Here is a 24702-nt window from a genome sequence, read left to right as displayed (position 1 = left end):
ACGCGTACTTCCGGCGGACGCCTAAATTTAGGCCTCGCGCAGCCCCACACGTTAGATACTCAGCCTCGTACAGGCAGCAGTCAGGCAAACTAAACCGACGTTCTCACTCACTCACCTCACTCATTCTCGTCCCCTTTCTCTCTCTCTCTCTCTCTCTCTCTCTCTCTCTCTCTCTCTCTCTCTCTCTCTCTCCCCCCCTCCCCCCCCCTCTCTCTCTCTCTCTCTCTCTCTGTTCCACCTATCCTCCCTCATCGCACTTAGTGTCCGTTTCGCTTCGAGAAACCGAATTTCTCTGAATCTAATGGTCCATCGAGCTTAAGTGTTGACCAAGTCCGCGCAGGCGCCTTTTCCATCCCCGGTCGACCCTTCGCTAACCGCCCTCTTCATTCTTTGGGTCAGCAGGATGAATGAGTCGACCGGCGCACACGCTGGGGATGTCACCAGCTTCTACCCCTCCACTACTTCTCTACCACCCTACTGTTGCCCCTACGGTGCAGACTACTCGCGTTGCCTCTCCCTCGGCTAAAAATAGCCGGATCCCGCTGACGTCATCGATCTATCGTCCTCGTTGTTGGACGAAACTATCCCTGGAGCGAGTCAGGACCGACAAACGACCGACGATTCCGCCGGTCGGGCAAGTATTGACGGCCGCCGCGACCGAGGATGCCCCGTTGCATTAATAACACGTGGTTCCATGGCCGCGCGCGAGCTTGATTTTCGTGTCGCGAACATACGCACACCTGACGCATTAAATGGATGAAAATCCACGACTGCCGTCTCGATTCCGTATCGTTTTTATCTGGGAAACTGCGAACATTGCAAAATTTCAACGAGCTCAATTTCCGTCCGAGTCCGAAAAACGTTTTTGCCGATAGTATAAGACCCTTTAACTGAACTCCACCGCTGAAATTCTCTGAGATCGAAAATCGAGAAACGAAACCCGAGATTTATTTAGAGGTTTGATATATCTGGCGAAAACCGTTCTTTATGGTTAGCGACGACCACGAAAGACGTTGTCCGGACCGACGGCGTTTCCGGCGACGTCGCATATCCCGCGGAAGAGCGAGATTGCACTCCTTTGTTTTATGAATAGCGATTCATCGCGCCGAAGCTACTACCAGTCGTCGAGTTATTCCGAACTTCTTTCTGTACGTTCATTCGCTTCCGTTGCAAAGGATTTTATCCATGATATCGCTGTCATCTCGCGCGCAAAGATTAAGTCGCTCGTTTGTATTTCTTTGTAGCGAGGCGAAATCTGCTATCATCAGCAACTCAATCTGTCATCCGCATACTTCACAATCTTTTTGCCGACTTTGTCTTTGTATATCTCTACTTTCTGTTTTTTCTTATTTCTCATTTATGTCATATACATTGACATTATTTGTTATTAGCACTAATTACACGTTTATTAAATGAGGTTCTCGCAGATGTGATCAATTTTGTAGTATACTAAAACTTTTTATAAAATTTTTACAGTTTTTTTATTAATTAATAACGCCAATTATACTCAAATATACCATTGTTGCAGAAATTTTTAAGAAAAAACATTTGCATAATACAAAATTATTAATGGTAAGGTTTCTTTCAGAATGTATCTTCTAATATGAAGTCGGATCATATCCAATGCTCTGTTTTATTCATTTTTCATTTAATTACTGTACAAAATAGATTACAGAAGGTAAATAATAATACAAAACTTTTTTTTCTGTTCATTTATAGAAAAAAATATAAGCGAATGTCATATTTAATCGAAACAAATGTTGTGGTGCTTAATAATATATTTTTTAATGAATCTTAGAATTTCTGGTTTAAGTAAAAAAAAAATAAAATAAAGGTAGAAAATTAAACTGAATTGAAATAATTGTAGGAAAATAAATGAAGTTGGGATCACGTTTGATCTCTATGTTATTATTAGAGGGTTAAATACATACTTAAAAATTTAGAACAATTTCTGCTCGAATAATTTTTATTTGCTCAATTTTTAAATGATTAAATTATGAGAAACTACAACTGATAACACGTCGTTTTGAAGACTGTCACCAAATGCCGGCTAACGCTTTTTTTCGCACGCCAATCGTGTTACGCGGCACTGTGTCGACCACGGAATTTCACGATTCCGGGTGCAGAAGTTGGTAAATGGAAACCATGACCGAAGTTCCGACGCGATTAAAGACCGCCGTAAACGAACCACGTGTCCGCGTCCTCTGTGGTCTGCGGATTGCACGCTTTGTTGAATGCTGCCACGTACGTACGGCCGACGCGACGGGACGCTACACATCCGCGTATATCCGACTACGACGGATCCTCTGGCGTCGCGGCAATTTTGCACCCGCCATCGATTGGCGCTAGAAACGATCCAGCGAGATTAAATTGTTCGCGGCCGCGCGCGACAGTAACTGTGGGCCTAACAATTCCACGAATCGTTACGTATTGCATACACATTCGGAAATGTACGTGTATCATCCCGCCGACGGTGTATACTCGCGGTCCCATCACTGGCGTTGCGTTGGCGGAATCAGACGCAAGCATCGGTGCATGGTCTGGTTAATTTTGTGAGTTGCCTATTACGTTCCAATATGCATAGTGCGCAATTATGAAATCACTACTTCGAATGTAAATATTGTATAACGAGAGGGTCCCGTTTGTCTACATTCCTAATTGCACATACTACATGCATCAACTGGTTCCTAGTAATTTTTCACTGCTTACCAATGAGAATATTTTATTTTAAATTAGCTAATGAGCGATATGTGTGCAAACGGAGCCCTCCCAATAGGGGAGGTATAACACGTGATAGATATTTTAATTTTTAAATACTAGATTTATTCTACATCTGTTATATACGTGGAAAAAACGGTTTTGCTAAAGTATCTGAAAATTTAACTAGATACAGATCTTAAAATAATTTTGTAGGACCATAAAACAACTACATACGTAGGAAACTCAAGCAAGATGAGCCAACGCTGCAACAAGTTTTAACATTCTAGCAACCACAGTTTAAGTATTCTACATAATTATTCTACAATACATAATTATTTTAACAGTCCGACAAAATTATTTTCAGATCTGCATCTACCTAAATTTTTATACTTCTGTATATTATTTTAATATTTCTTTTTTTAATATCTTAAATTTAAATATTTAACAAAATTATTTTTAATTAAGTAACAAATGGGTGAAGGGAACCTTTGCGGAAATTCATGTGTCACTCAGATATGGATGAACATTCAAAGTGTTAATTATTTTGAACAATATAATTAATAACAATTGAACAACATAAAGCAACGTAATTTTGCTTTGTTGTTCTCATGCGTATAACACTCAATAACCCTCATTTCATATTATTGTACTAAATTGAATAACGCAACTCAGTAAATAATTATCCAATCAAATTGCGTGCATGTTGTAACTATTGTTAATCTTCCCTCTATTTCTTATTTCATTACGTTTCATTAAAGCAGATTTTGAATAATATACGTACATTTATATCAAGCACGATATTCCTTCATCATAATGACACGCCCCATGATCCTTATTCCTGCTCTTTATGTAGAACATAAATGAATTCGTGCGAAAGAGCACGGAAAGATTGATTAAGAACCAAATGCGAATCACGCAAAGTTATACGGCAACCGGTCCGTTATACAATGAAATCACGCAATCATCATTGAAATGGTGCGGAACAAAGCATCCGTCCGTTTGAGTGAATCTCGCACGTTTCTCCTGACAAAAGTCAGACTAACTTCCAGGATCCGCAGTTAATTTGTAACAGGGGAATCTGCTCGGAAGTTCTACTTCCCGACTCGCTCCCGCAACGCCGTTTGACGTCAACGTTCCGCTTTATTCGTCAACTGCGTTATCATCATCCAAAAATGTTTTGTCGAATTGTTCATCTTATGTCCTTATCTTTCCCTCTGATACGTATAATATAATATTAACATTGGTCATTATGAATAGCACGAGATGTCGATGGATATAATTTTTAAAATAGATTGCATTTTGCTGATATTTATGAAATGAAATATTAAATGCGAGAAGGAAATAACTTTTTTTACGATACATTAATGACGTAAATATTTATTTAATTACTAAAAAGCAATTTTTTATGCCTATTATGTTACTAACAACATCGCTGTTTGTTAATTTAAATGGATGTAGGAAGAGAGGAATTTTTTATCTTTATTTACATTATTAAGCTTGATACACATTACAAATTCTTTAATTCTTGTATTCGCTTGAGAAAAATGGATTCTACAATTTCAACAGCAGAAGGAAATTCTGGGAAAACTTGAAGGTAAATAAAAAACGTTTCTCGAAAAACAGTGAGGATCTAATGACTATTAAATTCGCAATCAAACAGATTTCTTAACACAATCTGTTAAATAGACTCTTAAGTCGATGTTCAGTCAGTATGCATCATTTGTTCTTATATAGACCCGATTATATACCCGATAATCAAAGGCTCTTCATCTCCGCAATTCCATAGGCAAAAAGCAAGCACACACTCCACAGAGGTATCTCCGAGAATTTCTTTCACGGTTCTTCCATCGCAGGAGAAAGTTAGCTTTAAAAACAAGAAGAAGAACTGCGCTAAGAAAAATTTCGAACAAATTACTAATTAGTTTAGCAGAAGAAAAATTGAACGTATTAAGTTTGTTTGCGTTGCTTGAAATTCCTAAAAATTTAAAACGAGATAAATATATATTCGAGTGTTGAAGAGAAAGATTCTTGTAAGTGTAAAAAGTTAACAAAAAAATCAAAATGATTTTATTTTAATTCGTAACGTCAATAAACAGTCAAATTTTGTAATAAAAACAATCATTTTCATGACGTTAAAATAAAGTTATTTTTACTTTATCTTGACTTGGTATGTTTCTTGGTGAGTAACGCTAACAGATCGACTTACTGTGATATACTTTCGAATGTCTGAGATGCTTGCTTGTAATATTTACTCGGAAACACACGCATATTAAATTATCCGGATAATTCTGACATTGATTACAATTGCGCGAAGACCCGTTTCAAATGTGATTCGCGATTAGAGATCGAAAATTTCGGTCTTGCGCGTAGAATCCGAAGGAAGAAAAACGCGAGTAAAATTCACCCTGCACCACCGATAAGACTGAATTGAAAATTCAAATCCATTCAGTCGCCCTGAAAGAAACGGATTAAGGTACAACACGACTCGATCCCTACGTACCACAGGTAGATTATCTCTCGCGTGGAGGCACGTAACTCTCGTCTAACGGAGAAGGAATTCCCGCTCGTCCCGCGAGAAATCCTCGCAAAAGGAGATTTATACGCATGCGAAATCCAGCGTTTTCGATAACACTTAGTTTGAGCACGACAGTTAACAAGCTCGATGCAGACGAACCGTCCATTAAAACTATATCGACAAATAGGATCGAGACGTAATAACGCGTGACACAACGATTTGCAAGGTAGATGCACGGGATGCCATTTTTCATTCTTTCAGCGTCTGTATAGCTCAACTCGAGGAATTACCGGAAGATATATCTGCTTTTTTTTGTGATATACGTGGAAAAACATTTCATGCGGAAAACAGATCAAATTTTTCTGGTACGCTGGTATAGCTTTATTTTACGGTTTAGTTAAGTAGGTCACCCTCGACAATTATTCCCTCAAGTTTATTATTCTCTAAATCCTCTTAAAGTCGGAAATACTGTAATATATGGGCATAAGTTTGTGAGCATTTGCCGAAATTAGTTTATTTAGATCGTAAAGTTATGGAAGAAATTGAGCTAACCTTTGCACGTCATTATTATTCGTTCTGGAGTCTCTTTCCGATTAACAGCCGTAATGGTTAGATAGTTGACGGAATTAGCACGTTACACATTGGGATAGTGAAGGAACCGCAATAGTGGCTTTCTGGAGCAATCGTATTCAGTCTATTGGCATCGCTATCGGCGAACACTAGAGGAAGCAAAGAGCCCTTCGCTAATTCCGGCACCGTAGTCAGTATACCTCGATGCCAATTGCTTTAATGCCTAATTACGTATGCATGTACTCACGCCAGGAGCATACCGGTCTACCAGGATTAGATTTTGTTCTAGCAGATCACACCGTTGCAGTCCGATCTGCCGATGCAGATCCTCTGAGCTGTAGCTCTTATCGGTACACCGCGTATCCAATCGACTGTGCCGAAAATTCACGATTGCCGCGATTCCGGATTATTCCCACACCTAACGTGCCGCGTGTCTGACTGCTCACTGCTCAGTTCTTAACTATTGCGACAAAGTTCCTACCGCGCCGCACGAATAATTTTCAGCGCGATGATAATAAACGCGAATGAACGGGCGCTAATTTCTACAGGAAATATTTTTTCTTAATTTTTTAACACACAACTTTGTATCTAAAATGAAATCTAAAATTAAAATTTTTAAGATAAAATCTAAATGTTTAAATCTTATATGGTACTTTAAAAATATTATTACGTTATTAAACATCTTTAAAGCTTTGTTTGTTTACGAATCTTAGAAATGTTGGTTTTTCCCGATATTTTTTTGAAATAAATATTCACCTCAGATTTGTTAAAAAGAATTTATAAGTGAAAAAAACTATAGAGGCACTTGATAGATAAAAACGATTACAAGAATTTTCAGACTTACTAAGTAATCAAAATCCGTAAGTACAATAAAAAATTATATATTCGTAAAAGTACTTAATAGACGTAAACTAAAAGATTACGAAAATTCTGAAGAAACCGATGATCGTTCCATTGGATATGCGAAGATGCGACATAGTTTTTGGTTGAAAGCAACCTAACACCACGTGATGTAGTTCGCTCGCCACGAGGCAAACGAATTACACGATGACTGGTTCGTTAGCTTGACCACGGTTAATTGGCGCGGTATAGTTACATAGATTGTTAGAACCGTTTAGACAACCGAACGATCAAATAATTGTTTTGACTATTTGCACATGGGTGTCGTATTTTATTACGTGTGTAACGTTTGATCACAAAAAGAAAACGATAGAAAATAAGAGAAACGTACACAGTAAACGATACGAATTATATTTCCTTGGAGAAAAAAAATCATCAAAAATCTATTGTATATTTTCCTTTAAATGAATAACTGTATTTATGTATGAATAATTTATTTTCTTAAACTTAAATAATGTTTAAAGAAAAAAATTGATAATTTTCTATAATAAGATTTTTTATGAAGTAAATTTCTACAATGTTAATATAACATAAAAATTTTATATTTTTTATTTTTATGTTATACTAACATTGTAGAAATTTATTTCATAAAAAATCTTATTACCGCTCGATTTAGACCATTTTTTCTTTATACTTTGAGTTGCAAAAAACGAGCGCGAAATCTAATTAAATAAAATTGCTCCACAGAAAGAACGGTTTTACTGATGAATCTAAAATTTTAGCTAAATGCAGGTCTGAAAATAATTCTTTGGACTATTAAAATAATATGTAGGACTCTTAACTACAGGTATTATAGAAACTGCACCTATATACAAATTCTAAAGCATCTTATTTGAAAAATAGAATGTAAATGATTAAAGATATTTCAAATTGAATATAATTTGACAGAATAATGAATTTAACAATGTAAGTGATACACCTGTGGTGAAGAAACATATGTTTGAGATCTTGAATGTAAAATCGTGATTATCTAGTCGCGATTACAATCGACGCGGTTCGTCAAACGAAATCCCTTCGATTCCTACGGCAATCGTTAATTCGGGATCGCGGACTCCAACGACGACAGCAGGGATTCGATTAGGAAGTCACCGTTGCTATAGATGTGCTTCTCGGAAATAGGTGACAGCAAACGACACGACGCGACGCGACGCGACGGTTCGGCGGTGCATACCGTATCGCCAATGCAATTTCGTGCGACGGATTTCGAGTCCCGATGCTGCTCCCGTCTCTCACTCTCCCTTTCCATATTTGCCTTGGCTTTGAATGTCACATTTCCTGAATATGAGAATGCCACCGCGAGCGGACGCGCGCGCATCGAATGGATAGAATGCCGCGAGATCCAATATCTTTCTTTCACCCTTCAGTTCTCCCCTTTTCTTTCGGCTTTTACCATACGTCCCTAGACGATCCTGTCCTATACGTTCCGTTTGTACACACGGTCGAGAGAGCGGCCGTAACCGAACGTTAAAGCACAAGCGGATAAAACGGATGCGGAGCGAACGAACGTTTCGTGAATCCCCAAACGTTCACCTCACGTCCACTCAATTCGTCGTGTTCATAAATAAAGCCTTCTGGTATTATACGCTTGGGAATAACCGGGCGGCTTCGTGCGCGACGAGAAGGAGAGAGGACGGAATCGAAAGCCGTTTCCAGGCGAAATATAACGGAGCCACGACACCGTGGTGCTCTGTGGCCGTATCAATTCTATTTGCGTTTGCGAAAACGCGGAAAAGCTGTTGATTCGGTCCCCATCGATCCGTTGCGTTGAAAATTCACTTTCGGCCCAATGCTGCTGTTGCTGCTGCAGGAGACAGAGAGAAAGAGAAAGAAAAGGGGAGAAAGGAAGAGCGACCGAGCTTTGTCGAGGCTGCCTGCGACATTCGCGTAATGGAGCGAGTTATTGGTGAAAAATCACTGTGGTCTTTAGATATTTACGAGTGCTTTTTCCATAGAAGTAGATAAAAGCGCGCCTTGGAAAACTCGGTTCTCTCGCAATATACGTCTGTATATAGAATTGCGTCGGGAAGTTCACAGCGTGAAGTCTGCTGTCGCTGCTCGACAACGCCAGTTCCGCGATAAACACGTGTATCGCGTTGCCGGTGACTCCTTCTTGACACGGATAATCGCGTTGCAAACGAGGAGAATAATGCACTTGCGACAGAAGAGAGCGAAAGGAACACGGCGTTAGTTCCGCTCTTAGCGCGACAAAGTAATTTAGATATTAATTTCCACGGTATAGAACACGCTTCAATGTTACCTGATTAATAAGGAACATTGTATCCAACAGCTCAAATTACTGAAAGTTCCCTGCGAAACTTGAAATTGCGCAACTGTCGGCAGATCCGAATAAATAGAAGTTACCGGTTTGGATTAAGCGTCGTCGCGTCGTACAGTACGGCTATATGCTGTCAAGAGGGACGGTGAGGGTATTACTTGCGTGTGCATATATGACCAGACGCAGGAAAGGAAAGGAATTAAGTTTGCACAAAGGAATAATTCCTTTAATCTTGCTCGATGGATCTGGGAGATTAGCTGAGTAACGAACGCCAGGCGTTCCTCTCGTTGGAGGGAAAATATGCACAAACTTTTCGCGCTCTTTTGAATGAAAATCACTTATTTCACGCTAATTGTAAGGACTGTAGCATACAAAGTGCATAAGATCCACTGAGCATGTTATGTAGATTAAATATGGAGACTGCTGAATGCTCGCTGGTCCAGATGATCTTGTGCTATGTCATAATGTAAGAATATCAAGTGTAAAAGCCGGAGCATAGATCTTTGCATAACGCATAATGCATAAAGCATAAGGAAATCAACTCCAATCAGAATCTTTTATTTCAAGGAAAGGAAAGAAAATAAAGGACTCTGATTGGTTCATTTTCTTACGCATTATGCATCTGTTATGCGTTATGCAAGACTCTGTGCTCTCGCCCTTTGCGCATAATAGCGGCTAAATATAATTTTATAGATCAGTTTTCTGATTGGGGAAGATTTCTAATAGCGGCTCATATAAAATTTAGAACCTAATTGATTATCCGACCAATTGCACATCCACATTCTGTAAAATTTTTAGAGTGAATCTCACTTGGAAGAATGAAATATCATTCTTAAAAGTTGAAAATTGAGTCATTCTTTTTTAAATCTGCGGCTCAAGTTTCACTCTTCAAGGTAGAATATTATTCCAAAGAAATTAGAGAGCAGAAATAATATGTTATACACGTAACTTGATATTCTTACATTATATATTATATTATTTAAGCTTTAAAGCGTAAAAAATTGATCGCAATCATAGTCAATTATTTTTCTTACATTTGACTATGATTGATCAGTTTAAGGATTGAAGCTTGAGTTTTACTCTTTAAAATCGCATTGTAGACGCTGCTTGAGGCCGATATTCGTAGTCAGTTTTTATATAATATTAAAAATCGTATTTTCTTAACATATCATAAACCAATCACAAAGCAGTATTAATATTTCAAAATGGTCTTAAAAATCTTAAAATATGGAAAAACGAACTATAAATATCAGCTTAAGTGGTATGCATATATAGTAAAAACTTTGCGTTGCTTGCATTACTTTTAATTTCACATATTTTAAGACCGTTGTAATAATGTCTTAAGATGTTAATGCTTCGTAATTGGCTCGTGATTGTATATAAAACCGTCTTAAAAATAAGAACTAACAGTGAATATCAATCTAAGTCTCCGCCGTCACGAGAGTCGGAGACACGTAAAATACGTCCTTTTCTTGAAAAATGCGCGCACATTCCGTCCCGATGGAATTTGTGGCGATCGTTTCACATGGATAAGCAGAAAACGACGGATAAAACATATACACGTGTAAGATAAACCCGCGAGAAATCTGCGAAATCCGAACTGTGAAAGAATCATCCAAATTCGAAAACGTGCCGATGTAATCTATCAAATCAACCTGCGGAATATCGTGTTTCTCGATAACAATGAGAAGCGAGTTTGTTAATAGGATAACGCGCGTTTGCATGACGCACGCTTGTTCAGAATTCTAGATAATTAACGAGGTTTCGTTTCCCGATTAATTGGCTCGGGAGACTTTCGCGAAAATTAATCCAGCCCGAGAGGAGGGAGGCTCGCGATGCCTGCCAGCGAGATTCCAAAAACAACAGCGGCTCACGAACCCACTACTACTTCGACGAATGTAATAGTGCATATTGTTCTCGTTTCGAATATTTAGCGAGTATGCCTTATTAAATCCTCGAAATATAAACGAGCCATTGACAAGGATATTTTTTTATCTTTTTTTTCCCTCTCTTTTTGTCTTCTTTTTTTTTATTTGATCATACGCAAACTAACGAAATCCGCGTAACGGTCGTATTTTTGAACAAAAAGGCACTCACGTGCGTACAAAAAAGTGCGGTGCTGAATGATACGGTGAATCGAGGGGAAAAAGAGAGAGAGAGAGAGAGAGAGAGAGAGAGAGAGAGAGAGAGATTCAGAAATAGTATTGTGACAAAAAAAAATACGCAGGCTGAATAGAATTTTCGCTCTGCAGAGATAACCGTATAGGAATATAACGGTCACAATTTTCCATCGCCGGCAATGATTTATAAGAACAGCATGGACAGTGTCTTTACTTTTATTACGTGCAAACTATTTACAGACACCGTTCATTAGAGGGAGTGCCTTGATCGAGTGGACTGAAAGGAAAGTAACGACGTTCCGGTAGAAGCTATCGGTAACATGGAACAAGGTCGTTAAGACCGCGTCTCGAGGATCCATCGATCTTCGGGAGCCTCGTCTGCGACTGTCAGTTTCAGGTTGCGCCTTCGGACAGACAATGTCGGCGTGTCGTTTAGGGATCGAAGCTGACGACCAGAACCGTCCGAAAGAGAAAACAGTGATTTTTCAAGCCAAGCCATCACAAATTTTTTGAGAGGAGGAAGAAGACGAATTGTTCGCGTCGTTTATACACACACATTCTCACGAAGCTGAACCGTCAATAGACATCCCGCTGTTTAATATTTTAGCATGTCGATTTCTCGGCAAATTGAAAATTAACTTTACCTGAAGCTTCAAAGTTCGATTTTCCGCTCTCTCGTAAGATGATAAAGTGCCACGAAACTTTTACGATGTCTATGAAGAGATAATAGAATCCACTTAAATTCTTTTCCAGTGGTACGATCATTCTCGAAGTACATCCTACTATTTGTCGTCGTAGAACCGAGTCCCTTTGCCGCGAAATAAACGTGACTCAGCTTCTATCAAGAGTTGGAAACGAGCCAGAAATTATCGCTTTGATCTCGGTACTGGCACCAAGCCGCGAATGCCCTCCATTAACCCTTAAAACATCCGAAAGTTCCGTCGTTAGCAACGGTAGTGCAGTAGAATTTTACGTTCGTTCCCGCATTGACGCACGTGCGTTTCTCACTTTCGTACTTAACATCGCCTCTTTATTTCTTGGAGATCACTGAGGGGGAACACGAACATTCTAGATCCTGAGTACTAAAGCGTTACACTTTAATACTCAGTGACTCGAAATTAATACTATAAACGATTACATTATAATACAATATTAATATAATATTACTTATTATATTAAATTATAATAATTCTAGCAATGGAATATTATATATAGCGACGAAAAGAATATTATATTACAATTATATTTAAATGTATTTGCACAGATTTTGCCACAAATGCTACATGAATAAATATAAAAATAACGTAAAAGAAGACTTAAACTTATCGAAGAAATAATAATATTCAAAGCTTTTTAATTTTAATATTATAAATGATTTTTTTAATTTTTTTTTTCATGTAGCTTAAAGAAGGATAATAGCGCGAGCTATATTTTTCTACACTGTGTGTAACATTCAGAAGTGAATTCGTTGACGTTGCACAAGTTTGAAACCTTGTTATGGAGAAGATATATGTATATATACAGAAAGGTAGTTAAGTATTCTGAAAGATTTTAAAAGATAATTCCACTAATTGTGCGTGTAAATTACATTAAATCAAGACGAAAACTTTATATAGCAACCATATATGTCCAAAACTTAGTTTCAAAGATATAGGATGTCAAAGTTAAAGGAAAAATTTCAAAAATCAGTTGAATTATTATGACTTGTATATTTCATCAAAAGAGCTTGAGTAGTATTCGAAATTTTTGAAAGAAACAAAATTTTTCCTTTAATTTTAAATATATCTTTAAAACTAAGACATATAATAATATGAAGTTTTCGTCTTTAATCAATGAGGGGAATCATCTTTTGAAATTCTTCTAGAATATTCGACTACCACCCTCACGCATATTTCGACCACCTCGCGTGTTACTGCATATGCGCAAAAGTGTTCCAAGAAGGACATCGTCCTTCCGAGCGTATTTCCGTCGGTGCTTCTTGCGAACCGACGACGTCCGTATTCAAACGCGGTTCGATGAACCCGTTGGAAAAATGATCGGAGATGCAGCGGGTGAACGGTGCCGTCTGGATCGCGGCCAAAGATCTTCTCGCTCCTTTGATCGTGTCGGCCGAATCGGGCCGTTCTGCTGTATATTATCAATATCGGTCTATGCTCCGTTCCTCCGAATTGCCAGCCAGCGGGACGAATCCTGGCTACGAGACGCGAGCCGCGTGAGAGAAGCGCGAAAAGCGGGGGAGTAAGTTAAATTGCGCCGGCGAAATGGGCACGGCTGTCGGTCGGTCGGAAGCCCATTTCCGATAGAAACCACCCCTCTTCCTTGTCAGTCAGACGAGGCGAAGCCAGGCCGGCGGCGGCGTCCCCGTTATACCCATTTTCGGTCAATTCCGGATTACGTTTGTCGATCGGTTCGCGGGGAATCCTGCCTGGATCGAGTCCGAGAAGTATCTGGAATTGATCATTCGTAGGTATATCGGGATAGATCGGCGATGGAAACGACGACTATCCCCGTTGCTCGCTATCCATACGACAAAATTAGATCGCTGCAGTGAACTCCGCACTGCGGACTCTCGGGCCGCGGGCGTGCATTAACATTTAAGCATTCAAAATGGAAAAAAAAACCCAGCGAAATTTGGAAACGTATAGGTTCTCAGGATAAACGGAAAATCGTGTACCTTACAAAATCCACGAGATATCCAATAATTTCATATAAAAATTATTTAATTTAATGCAAAGCGACATTCTATAATCAAGTAACGCAATTTTTTTTTATGTTTAAAATACAAACGTCAAGTCAACGAAAGACTGTACTTAAAAGTAACAGTTAATATTCCGCTCGACAAACTGCATGAGAAATTAGTTCTTCCAAATAAATAGGACGTTCCGCAAGATATGATTGATGTAGGAAGATATGCATTTCAATATATATTCATCGGCACAATGACTCGATAGGTAATCTAACAAAGAAATACGTTATCCTCTTCATTGGTCCCATTGCTCTTTGCCTGCTCGATTGAATATCGATTGAATATCTTGGGTAGCAATTGGCATTCGGAGACAGTTTGACGTTTCATTTCTTGATACGCATTCTTCGTTCCTCATAATCCATATTTATAGATTCTCCGAACGTAACGGACACTGGCGACGTGAATCTGATAATAATGTCTTCTCTCCACGACTCGAGATGAATCTACGTTGAAATCTGAGCATAATTCTCCTACAGTTTCAGTTTTACACACTTTCAAACGTCCATATTACGTCGGCGTTGCAAACTTATACTGAGTTTTCACATAATTCGACGCGAGTGCATTTTGCTTTGCGTAGCAAAATTGTCGAAACATTTACTCAATGCCATCAAGAAGTTTAGTTGAAGCTGCTACGTGCACGCTTCATGTGTCTTTAAGTGCAAGTATATATGTCGTAAAAGTACTTGTAAAATTGTACGTTCTATCATCAAATCAGTTTGGCACGACAGGCACGTATGAGCCGTTCCTTACACAATTCCATGCAAATTTTTTATTTTACGTACATACATTTGTGCTGAATGTATGTATAATATTATAATATACACACAAGAAGCAATAATTAAAATGTCCATTATATTGCTATTAATTCTAATTAAAATGAATGTACATGAAATAAATAATGTATTAATAGTATTAGTCTAATTGAAAATAATTTTGTTAATTTAGTAACACAGTGTATTAATAAAGTAACTAACATTTTATTAAATCCGTATGACGTATTTATTTCGTTAAAAGTGTTTAATATTTATAGCGTTGAATTAATTAAAATTATTTTTTACTAGGATAATACTCTTAATAAATTAAATTTTTTATTTAATTGAAATGTGTCATATATTTTGAATTGAATTGACTTGTCGTCTAATAGTGAAAGATTTAAATTTCTTTCAAGGGAAATCTGAGGAATCTAAGAAATCTACATCTCTTCCAATATCTCGGACATTATATCTTTTACTCGTTAATATATTCAGCGATATTCCGATGAGATATTTTCAATTCTACCTCAGCAATTGAATGTCACGCTCGTATGAATATATAGGACCAAGATGGGTCCTCGTAAAATTGTAGCCATATCTTAGTTTTCCATTTCGCTGCATTATTATTGATCTGCGACCTGTGCAGCGATTGCACGGCGGATATGCCACAATATCGCTGTATTAACCGATCCCATCGATGCTTTCCTCATCGGAGAGATGAGAAAGAATGGGAACCGCGCGAGAGAGAATTCTTTTTGTCTTCTTTCGTTTCAATTAACTGATAACTGCGGCAATACGGTCTTTGCCTTGATCAAAAATTGCCTGCGAGAAATATAAGTACGCCAGAGAAAACTTACTATTAACTTATACCGATGTACATATTGTTAATTTATAATAACAATCAGTATATACTTGATTCGATAAAGTAGAAATAATGAAGAGTTTTTAGACCGGACAGAAAATATATCTCGATAATAATCGTTAATGAACCGATTTTACATTACGATTCCAAATTGTAAACCAATTATAAAAAATTTAATTCTTTGGTTGGTCAAAATCCTATATTGATAACGCGTTTATTCGTTGAATCATTCAGTTTGCGAATTCACGCGAGACCGAGAGCTACGTATAATTTTATCAACTTTAATCGCCAATATTGACCGCGACGATTAATAATCATCGAACATTTCATTTGTATAATGACGTATTATCACATTCTCGAATTAACAAATGGGACGGTTTCACGCGAGATTTTGAATGCTTAAATGATAATTAGTTTGCATCAGAAACGTTATATATCACCGGAAACGGTATCATATATACATAATTAGCCAGGATAATTAATATCTCATTTGCAACGTAAGCGATTGTGTGTCAGATGTTGCATGTTAACGTAGCAACATTAAGAAATGGAATTAGAATAATTAGAATCTTTGCGGGCATTAAACGATTGTTTGCTGTTATTTGAGAATGTACATTTTATTAATAATAAATATTGATGGTTGCAGCGAAGCTGGATGGCGTGAAGACTTACATGCGGATGAGGAGAGTACCGAATCATTTGCAGGTTAAAGTTATCAAGTGGTTCGACTACTTGTGGTTGACGCAGAAGTGCTCCGACGAAGAGAAAGCAGTGAGTTGTCTCCCAGGTAAGTTTCACTTATACCTATACAAATGTCAAAATAACACGAATAAATGGCATTTAATTGGCTAGAAAATAATTAGAAACTATTATACAATGTAGATTAAAAAAATTGAGCAGATACATTTACATAAGTCGAAGTGAATATTATTCACGCGAACTTGAAGCTTCTTTTTTTAACGGAAAACACGCTTGTGTATCGTTATTTTAAACATAAGTAATTTATGAAAGCTGAGAAATGTAATTAACAGACGTAATTAGTTATTTTTATATGAATCATTTATCTTCTCTCTTCACCCCGTAATTTTCCTTATTAATGCGCAATATAGAAGAGATGCGGACGCAAATTTACTTTCATAAACGTGAGATATATGAAAATCCGGCGTTACGTCGTGGTCGTAACTTTACGATATTTATATAAGTCTGCTGAATCTATGCAGGGCTGGCTAGACGAAGCTATTTCGCGAACGTGTAATTTAATGCACGTGTAATTAATGTAACTTCGTCCATCGCAGATTCCAAGTAAAGCTTTTCATTTTTAACTGCAATTTATTAGTCAAATAACAGCAAGTGCAAGTTATTGCGGGAGTGGTGTTTACGAGCAACGAAACGATATCGCCGCCTTTCGCTGGTGTTAGCGTATATAATTTCACGAGAAACATTTGATCTCATAACCGCGTTGGCAGGATACGCAAACTAAAATGCGAGCAAAGCGACGCGTAAGCAGACTGCGTGTACGGTTGTCGACGTCGCCCCTTAATGCAAACCGCGCAAGAGTAAACGGTCCTCGGTGAATTTTCGCTGGGAGATGAGATAAAAGTGCAGGTTAAAATTCCCGACTTATCCGAAAATTATAATTTATTCCACCCTCATTAAATCTCCTTGTGACGTAGTTAACAATTTGCGTCAGTAGAATTAGCTTAATAAATAGGAAAACAATTTGTATATGTTGTGCCAGGAATGAGTATATTACCATTATAATAGCACGACATTAAATTCCTATGTTTAACATATAAATTTATTTATTACCTATTATCATGATAGGTATGCATGTACATATTGTATAATATATATTCATTTACATTGAATTAATTAAGCGATAAAAGATTCAGCTCTGACCGTTATGGCCAGGGTTTCCTACCTTCTATTTTTTGAGTTTCAAATGTACGATCCAATAAGATTTTTATTGACCTCTTTCTAATTTTTAGTAACATATTATATATATATATATATATATTAATGTGATTATATTGATACTTGATATACGAGTGTCTTTTTCCTTCATAAACTCGATAACACTTTTTATTGCTTATTGCGTAAAGTATTAAAAAATGCGTAAATGTAGGAAATGTGTTTCTGAACCAATTGTTAAAAACGACTCCGAGCCGATTATTGGAATGAAACGATATTTTTCTTGGGAATTTTCCCCACTAAAATGCTAGTAAAGCAACGTAATAATGATTCTATCGTTCGCGACGCACTATAAAAGAGACTATATATGCAATATAAAACGCAGTGTGTATAGAAGCAAATAAACTGGAAGAAACGGAGACCCACGGGCTACACCGGGTAACACAGGAAGACTTACGCTGAAATTTATTGCACGAGATATATACAAGAGTGCTTAACGCAAAGTCAAGCTCCCACTAAGAAGAAAATTGTCAGTTTTTTTCTCTCAAAGTATACTGTCGAAAAAAAATGTTTTATTTCGCTTTCGAGAAAATATCGACGAATTTTCTTTATATTTCCGCGTAGAGCGTGCATTCTTTTGCAGCGTTATGTAAAATTTACAATTGTTTTCTTTGCGCTTCTTAAGGGACTTCTTTATAATCGCTCTGCTTATAACCACAGAAAAAGAACTCCATAATAAAGCAGCTGGCTTTTACATTAACCACGAGCTCTTCCACGAGTCCCTTTGTTTCTCAAACTAAGAAAAATTTATCTCATACTTTTTTTTTTCATCCATCCGTTGTAATAATTCGTTCTCCAACTCGTATTTGTCCCCCTTATTTAATGGAGGAAGAATCGAAATTTAGACGTAGTTAACATAACATAGTGTACGAAAGCAGAATGTTAAAGAGGGAATAAATGGCCGAGGAGCAACGGTATTATTACCGCAAAAGCGGAATGCGCTTTTCAAATGAGTTTCCACGAGAGTAAGAGCAGGGAACGTCCGGACAACATCCTGAAAATCGTTTCGTTCGAATGGCGCGCATTTCTCATGCAATAAACCCGCTATAAGGCGCGAGTTGTAAAGCTCCAAGTGTAATGCACGACATAACAAGGAGTTGGAAATTGAATATTAGTGCAAAATGAAAAATTGTAGGCCATTACGATGTGAAGATTTTCGTACACTCACATATATATATGTCATTTAATCGGCTACAAAGCGAGCGATAAAGTTCTAGAAATAATATCGGAGATATTAACTGAAATGTCTCCGTATATAATACTGACATTTCCCAGCGAATTTAAATTTAAAAAACGTTTTATAATTAAATATTTAAATTTCAAATTACAATTTTAAGAGATCCTTCTGCAAAGTGAAATATCAAATCGTATCATTCTATTTTAAAGTTTACTTCGTCGAAATCAAAACGTTTTTATATAATATTGATATTTCCTACGGCAAATAATTACTTTGGATATTTTGGACGCTTTTTATAAATTAAGTACTTTTTTAATTTCAAATTACATCTTTGAGAGGGTGTCGACGTAAAATGAGCGAAATATCAAATATCTTATCATCTTTGATCTCTTTTTCAAGCTTATTTTGTCGAGTTATGAAATGTACGTTGCCTGAAAAATTTTTCTTCTAATAAAATAATAAAATAATGAAATAATCTATAATACTGTTCACATGCGTAATAAAACAATCGGTAGGGACATTTTTGCGCGGCAGTAATAATCGGATTATGTCGATACAGAGACGATAATTAGGCTACATTACGCGTTAATATTATTAAAAGAGACACATCGATCGGCGATAAAATTGACGTGAAAAGCGAAAAATACTAACGCGCCACCGATACTTGCTACAGCTTGCATAATCACAATTAACGCTAATTTGCGGAACTTAGTGCTAATTACGCAGCTGCATTGCCGTAATAACAATAGTAACATCGTAGCGTATTGCGTACTTATACGGTCGACATGCTTCTGGGTTAACTACCAATTTCTGGTGCATTTCGGTTATAATTATCTCAACAACAATAGTAACATTAGTAATAATATATTAAACTTTGTCCTGGTAATTAAAGATTTATGTGGGAAATAATACCAAATCAATAAATGTTTATTTTACAAAACTACTATTAGCTTGCACAAGAATTATTCATTACTAATTATATAATCTAATATATATTGCAATAGGCATTGAATAAAGTATATTTGTTTATTAATATTAGTATTGATATTAATTATTATATAATATAATATTTTTACCAAGTAATTGCATAAAAATATAAAAGATTGTTGCAAAGTTTAATTGTTATTATTTCATTTAAAAAATAATTAGGTTTAAACAGCAAATAATTATTAATAAATATAATAAGAGATTTATAATAATAAATATATTTTATTTATTATACATATTCCGAAAAGAACGCAACGGATATTGAAATCAGATACATTCCGCTTTACAATGGAAACTGTTCTAAATTATTATTGAGGTTGTATGGAATTATTAATAATTTCGAAATAACATTAAGAGATAATATTAATTTATAAAGAATATATCACGGTCCATGCACGCACATATATTGATTTATGTAAGAACTTCCTTCAGTTGACTATTTTTACTTTAACTAATTGCAACAGGGATTTTTCACCTTTTCTAGATAAGAACGAAAAGTGTTTCTCATGCTAATGAGCCACTTTGATAAAAACATCTTTTCTTCTCGGAATGGTTTTACACTTTGAAGTTTCGAATGAAGTTGCCGTGCAGTGCAATGCAATAGAAACAGTCCTCTGGCGCACAACGACTTCCGTTTTGTACGGCGATGTAAATTGTTGCGCACAAAAATTTCACCGCGCGCGTTGCAAAATTTTAAGTATCAAGAGAGAGGAAAGTATATAAAAATAATAGAAGGAAAATAAGGGTGAAAAGTGTACATTGTGTAAATTTTTGAAATTGTAAGTTAATTAAAAATAGATACACACTTTTTACACGTTATACTGACTTGCCTCGACCATATATACACATTGCGTTTTCAACACGTCCTACGCGGCAAAAGAGTATGAACAGTTTTATCGAAAATTGATTCGCAGATTCGGATTCTTTCCTGTTCTTTTCCCCCTTTTTATTACTTTGATTTTTAGACTGCATACAATAGGAGAAATACTAGGAACAGGAATAAATATTAAGATTTCTACTTGTCAAAGAAATTGGTTACGTCGCGATATATGATTCCTGACAGATTGAACTCTTAATATTTATTCCTGATATTTCCTCCATTGTGCACAATTAAGGCTCTCCCTCTCTTTACACTCCGCAATCATTTTCTCTTTTTCGCAGATAAGCTGAAGGCAGAAATCGCGATAAACGTGCACCTGGACACGCTGAGGAGGGTCGAGATCTTCCAAAACACAGAGGCTGGCTTCCTGTGCGAGCTGGTGCTGCGATTACGGCCCGTTCTTTTCTCACCTGGCGACTACATCTGCCGCAAAGGTAAATCGCCTAATCATCGTTTCTTTCAGCGGCTACTTCCGACGCAGGATACTCGAAATCATTAGGTCGAGTACAAGTAAGCTAGAAATATTTTGGAATCTTTCTGCAACATTGTAACAACGCTATACTATAACGTTGCTGCAATATTGCTGAAATGTTTCGAACTGTTTCTTGCTTATTGAAGTGTGTGTTCCATACATAATCTTACTTTAACGAGAAAAAATTATTGTTGTAAATTATAGATAAAAAAAATATAGCTAGATGTCACGTTGTTAGCAGTCGACTTTTGCTCGTTTTCATCACCATTTACAGTCTCCCGAGGGCACGGAGGACCCTAGACACCGACCTTCTTCCTGTTCCTATACGATTCCTCCCCGGATTCGGCGTATCCTGCTTATGGAAGCACGCAGTGCTGGAAGCATGCCAAACGATGTACCATGGGTGTGAAAAATGACTATTCGCGCTCTCTCTCTCCCTTTATGTGCCATCTCCGTTACCGGAGACCGTCCCTGGTAGGCGAATATTTTTATTTTACGACCGAAAAAGTGACTGTCGTGCTCGTTATCAACGTGATAGAAAGAAGCACGAGCCACTCTCTCTCTCTTTCTCTCTCTCTCTGTCTACGTAACTACTTTCGTAGTCCAGTTGCATAGAGAAACGGCTCGTAAATTCTAACGACTGACACCGCCATTCAACACACCCTCTCCAAAATCTATTTCTTTTATGGATAGCAGAATTCAATATCGTCAAAAAAGGTTATTTGTTTTTCTCTTTATGTCATAAAAAGGATTTCTTAGTTTATTTTAACCTTCGAATATTACGGAACGTAATTTTTTTGTTTAATTCATGTTTTGTTTTATAAACCGATTACTTATATAGGAAGTTTACGATTGTTTAAATGTCAATTATATTCAGGAAGCAGTTATTCTTTCGAATATCGAGAAACCGAGTCGGAACGGAATTCGCTGAAAAATACGACTTTGCTATCTTTTTTTGATTATTTATAGCGCATTACAGAAATTCTCCGAATACTCGTGACGTAGATTGTGTACAAATAAAAGCTTACGCTATTTTATAGACGTATTTAGTATTTGTTCTCGATCCATAAGCGGTCAGAAGAATAATTTTATCTTGCCAAAGCGAATCGTCTTCCCCGCGGATCGTTTGCCTTCCATTCACTTTATTCTCTCGGCGGGGTTTCTTTTCACTACCGACGGAATGACCGCCATGTGCGCGTAGGAATGCGGAGAGTAATATCTCCCCTTTGATAGGTGGCCACCCTCTTCGCGCATTTCCGTCGTTGCATCGCGCGATTAAGGTCGGAATTATAGCTGAAGGTTACTACTTGCCGGACAAATGACGGTCATTCCTGTTGCGCTCTTTTGTACTATCTTTTAAGACAGGGTTGCCATCTCTGAGGTATGAAAAGACATTTGATATCTTTTAAAAAAGGTAATGATTCAGAGTCTGAAAAAAGAGAAAGTATAATTTTTTATGCGTTAACTTATTCAATATAAAATGACATTTCTAAAATGTAATTCTGACAAATTCTATTAATATAATTTTATGAATGTAAAATTTTATTATGATCAGAATTTTTAAATATTAAATAAAAATAAAATTGAGCAAAGAAGATTAGTAATCACGTAAAAATGTATATTGCAAGTACGTTTTTGCAACAAACGCAAGAGACCATTAATTTAAAAAAATCCTATAAAGTCATCTATTTTATCAATAATCAATACAGATTCACATATATATTACTTATATTTAAAAAATTGATTAAAAAATTCCTTTTTATTTTTTTTATATAGTAATATAATTTTGGTTTCAATTTAATCTCATTTACCATCATTAGTGTTATACATTAGTACTATAGGAAGATGACATGTCATATAAAGGTTTTTATGTAAAAAGGATTTTGCCGCTTCTCTTACTATTTTTATTTATCAATCTTTTAAATAAGCTATTTTTGTTAATAATTGGATTATTTCCAAATAATCGCTGCTTTCGATTTAACTAAAATTTTACACGTAAGTTATTTTCAATATAAGGAATATAAAGTGCATGTAGTCCAAGTTTTGGATAATAAAAAAATTTGTATAGCAGGATTTTATCGAGATTGAATTTGATTCTATATGATTTATATAACATACACATACATAATATATAATGTACATATAACATACATATAGTACCTACCCGATATGAAAATATTGCACAATAGCATCATGAACTTAAAATTTTCCAATAGCATTAAGATAATTCGCCATAACTCAATAATTTTATCAAAATTAATTTTCAAATTGGAAAAAATTTCTATTTGTCATAAATTGGACAAAATCTAATTGAAGATGATCACATTAAAGAAATATAAACACATAATCCAATTATTTTCAAATGCTCGACGAATATTTCCGAACAAAGATCGGACCAATACTTTGTCAAAATACTATATAGAAATTAATTGCATAAATGGTTATCAATATAGTTTAGAAAAGATCAGAGTTTCTTTTTGTTTTTGTAAATATACTTGTATAAAATTGCAATATACAAATTTTATGCAAGATTTTGTCATATAATTTAATAAATGTTGTTCTATCGAGGTATTCAATGTAAGGAATCTAAAACATCGTGCAATAGATCTTGCTTTGTGCGAAAAGTTACAAATTTACTTTCGACGAAATGTTATTGTATTTTAAGGTTAGTGTTCTTTTAATGCCAATAAATTAATATTTTTTCTACTTGTCATATCTTAGAAAGAGACAAACAAATTCTGTATATATTTGTTATAAAATTTATCAGCTCTTATTCTTATTTTACTTTTTTTCCTCCGTTTTTATTCTTACTCTGAAAAATACGTCGTAGTTAATGTTGAAGAAAAAATCGGATTGAAGAACCGAGTACGTTATTACATAAAAGAAAGAAAGGCTCTCTTGTATATCTTAAAATATAACGACTACTTTGACCAATGGCACCGACGGCTTATTATTTTTATACACTCATAAAGAGAGATTACACAAAAAGAGCTAAAATTTATGTTAAATATATTCACAAAACTTTTTATTCCTCGAAGTAAGGAAAATACGACTTGTACCGCTGTCCCTTTATATCAGCTTTATTATCGGGGATTGTACACACATAAGGTCGCTGAGATACTTAAACGCCTTGATTAAGTTACAGTCAAAGATAAAGGCGACTAACGGAATAATTAATTGAAGTGTCGCTTTTGTGCGATTGCAGGTGAGGTGGGAAAGGAGATGTACATAGTGAATAGGGGCCGACTGCAGGTGGTAGCCGACAACGGGAAGACGGTGCTCGCCACCCTTAAGGCGGGTTCCTACTTCGGGGAGATCAGCATTCTCAATATGGGGACCGCAGGTAAAGAGTGCGGTAAATATTCCAAACGGACCAGGGGCCCGTGAGCTGTCCCCCTTCGTTTTTCACGATCACGTTTTCACGTTTCACGTTCTTACCACTCTGTGAGAGGGCAAGCCGTCGAGCCGGTATGAGCCGATCTAAAAACGATCTCTCTAGCAATTTTTCACTCTCTCTCTTTTTCTCGCAGACTTGTCCCACTTGTCGATTTTCACCTTTTTAATCGCGATCGACGTTCACGCAACGACGCCCGCGCGGTGAACAGATACATACATCGATTACTAATCTACAAAAGAAACTAATACGAATATTAATTATCACTCCCCTAGCTTCGATGAATATTAATTCTTCGGTCCCTAGAATGAATAAATAGTTACGAATCTAAAAAAAAAACCGAGATAATTTTATAAAGATATCGTATTTAATAATAATTAT

At 36.4% G+C, this 24702-nt stretch overlaps 1 protein-coding gene across 1 annotated transcript in view; it reads left to right on the top strand.

Annotated features, from left to right (window-relative positions):
- The window catches only part of LOC108776455 (potassium/sodium hyperpolarization-activated cyclic nucleotide-gated channel 3-like), a 143082-nt gene that overhangs the window by 101406 nt on the left and 16974 nt on the right, over window positions 1-24702 (top strand). The window contains 3 exon segments of the mRNA XM_018543071.1: window positions 16087-16227; window positions 20737-20889; window positions 24133-24282. Of these exon segments, the coding sequence (XP_018398573.1) occupies window positions 16087-16227; window positions 20737-20889; window positions 24133-24282 (444 nt within the window).

This window comes from Cyphomyrmex costatus, unplaced genomic scaffold (assembly GCF_001594065.2).
Source record: "Cyphomyrmex costatus isolate MS0001 unplaced genomic scaffold, Ccosl1.0 scaffold36, whole genome shotgun sequence".
Lineage (NCBI taxonomy): Eukaryota > Metazoa > Arthropoda > Insecta > Hymenoptera > Formicidae > Cyphomyrmex > Cyphomyrmex costatus.
The sequence above is the reverse complement of the archived record's forward strand: the minus strand, read 5'-3'. Positions and strand labels throughout refer to the sequence as shown.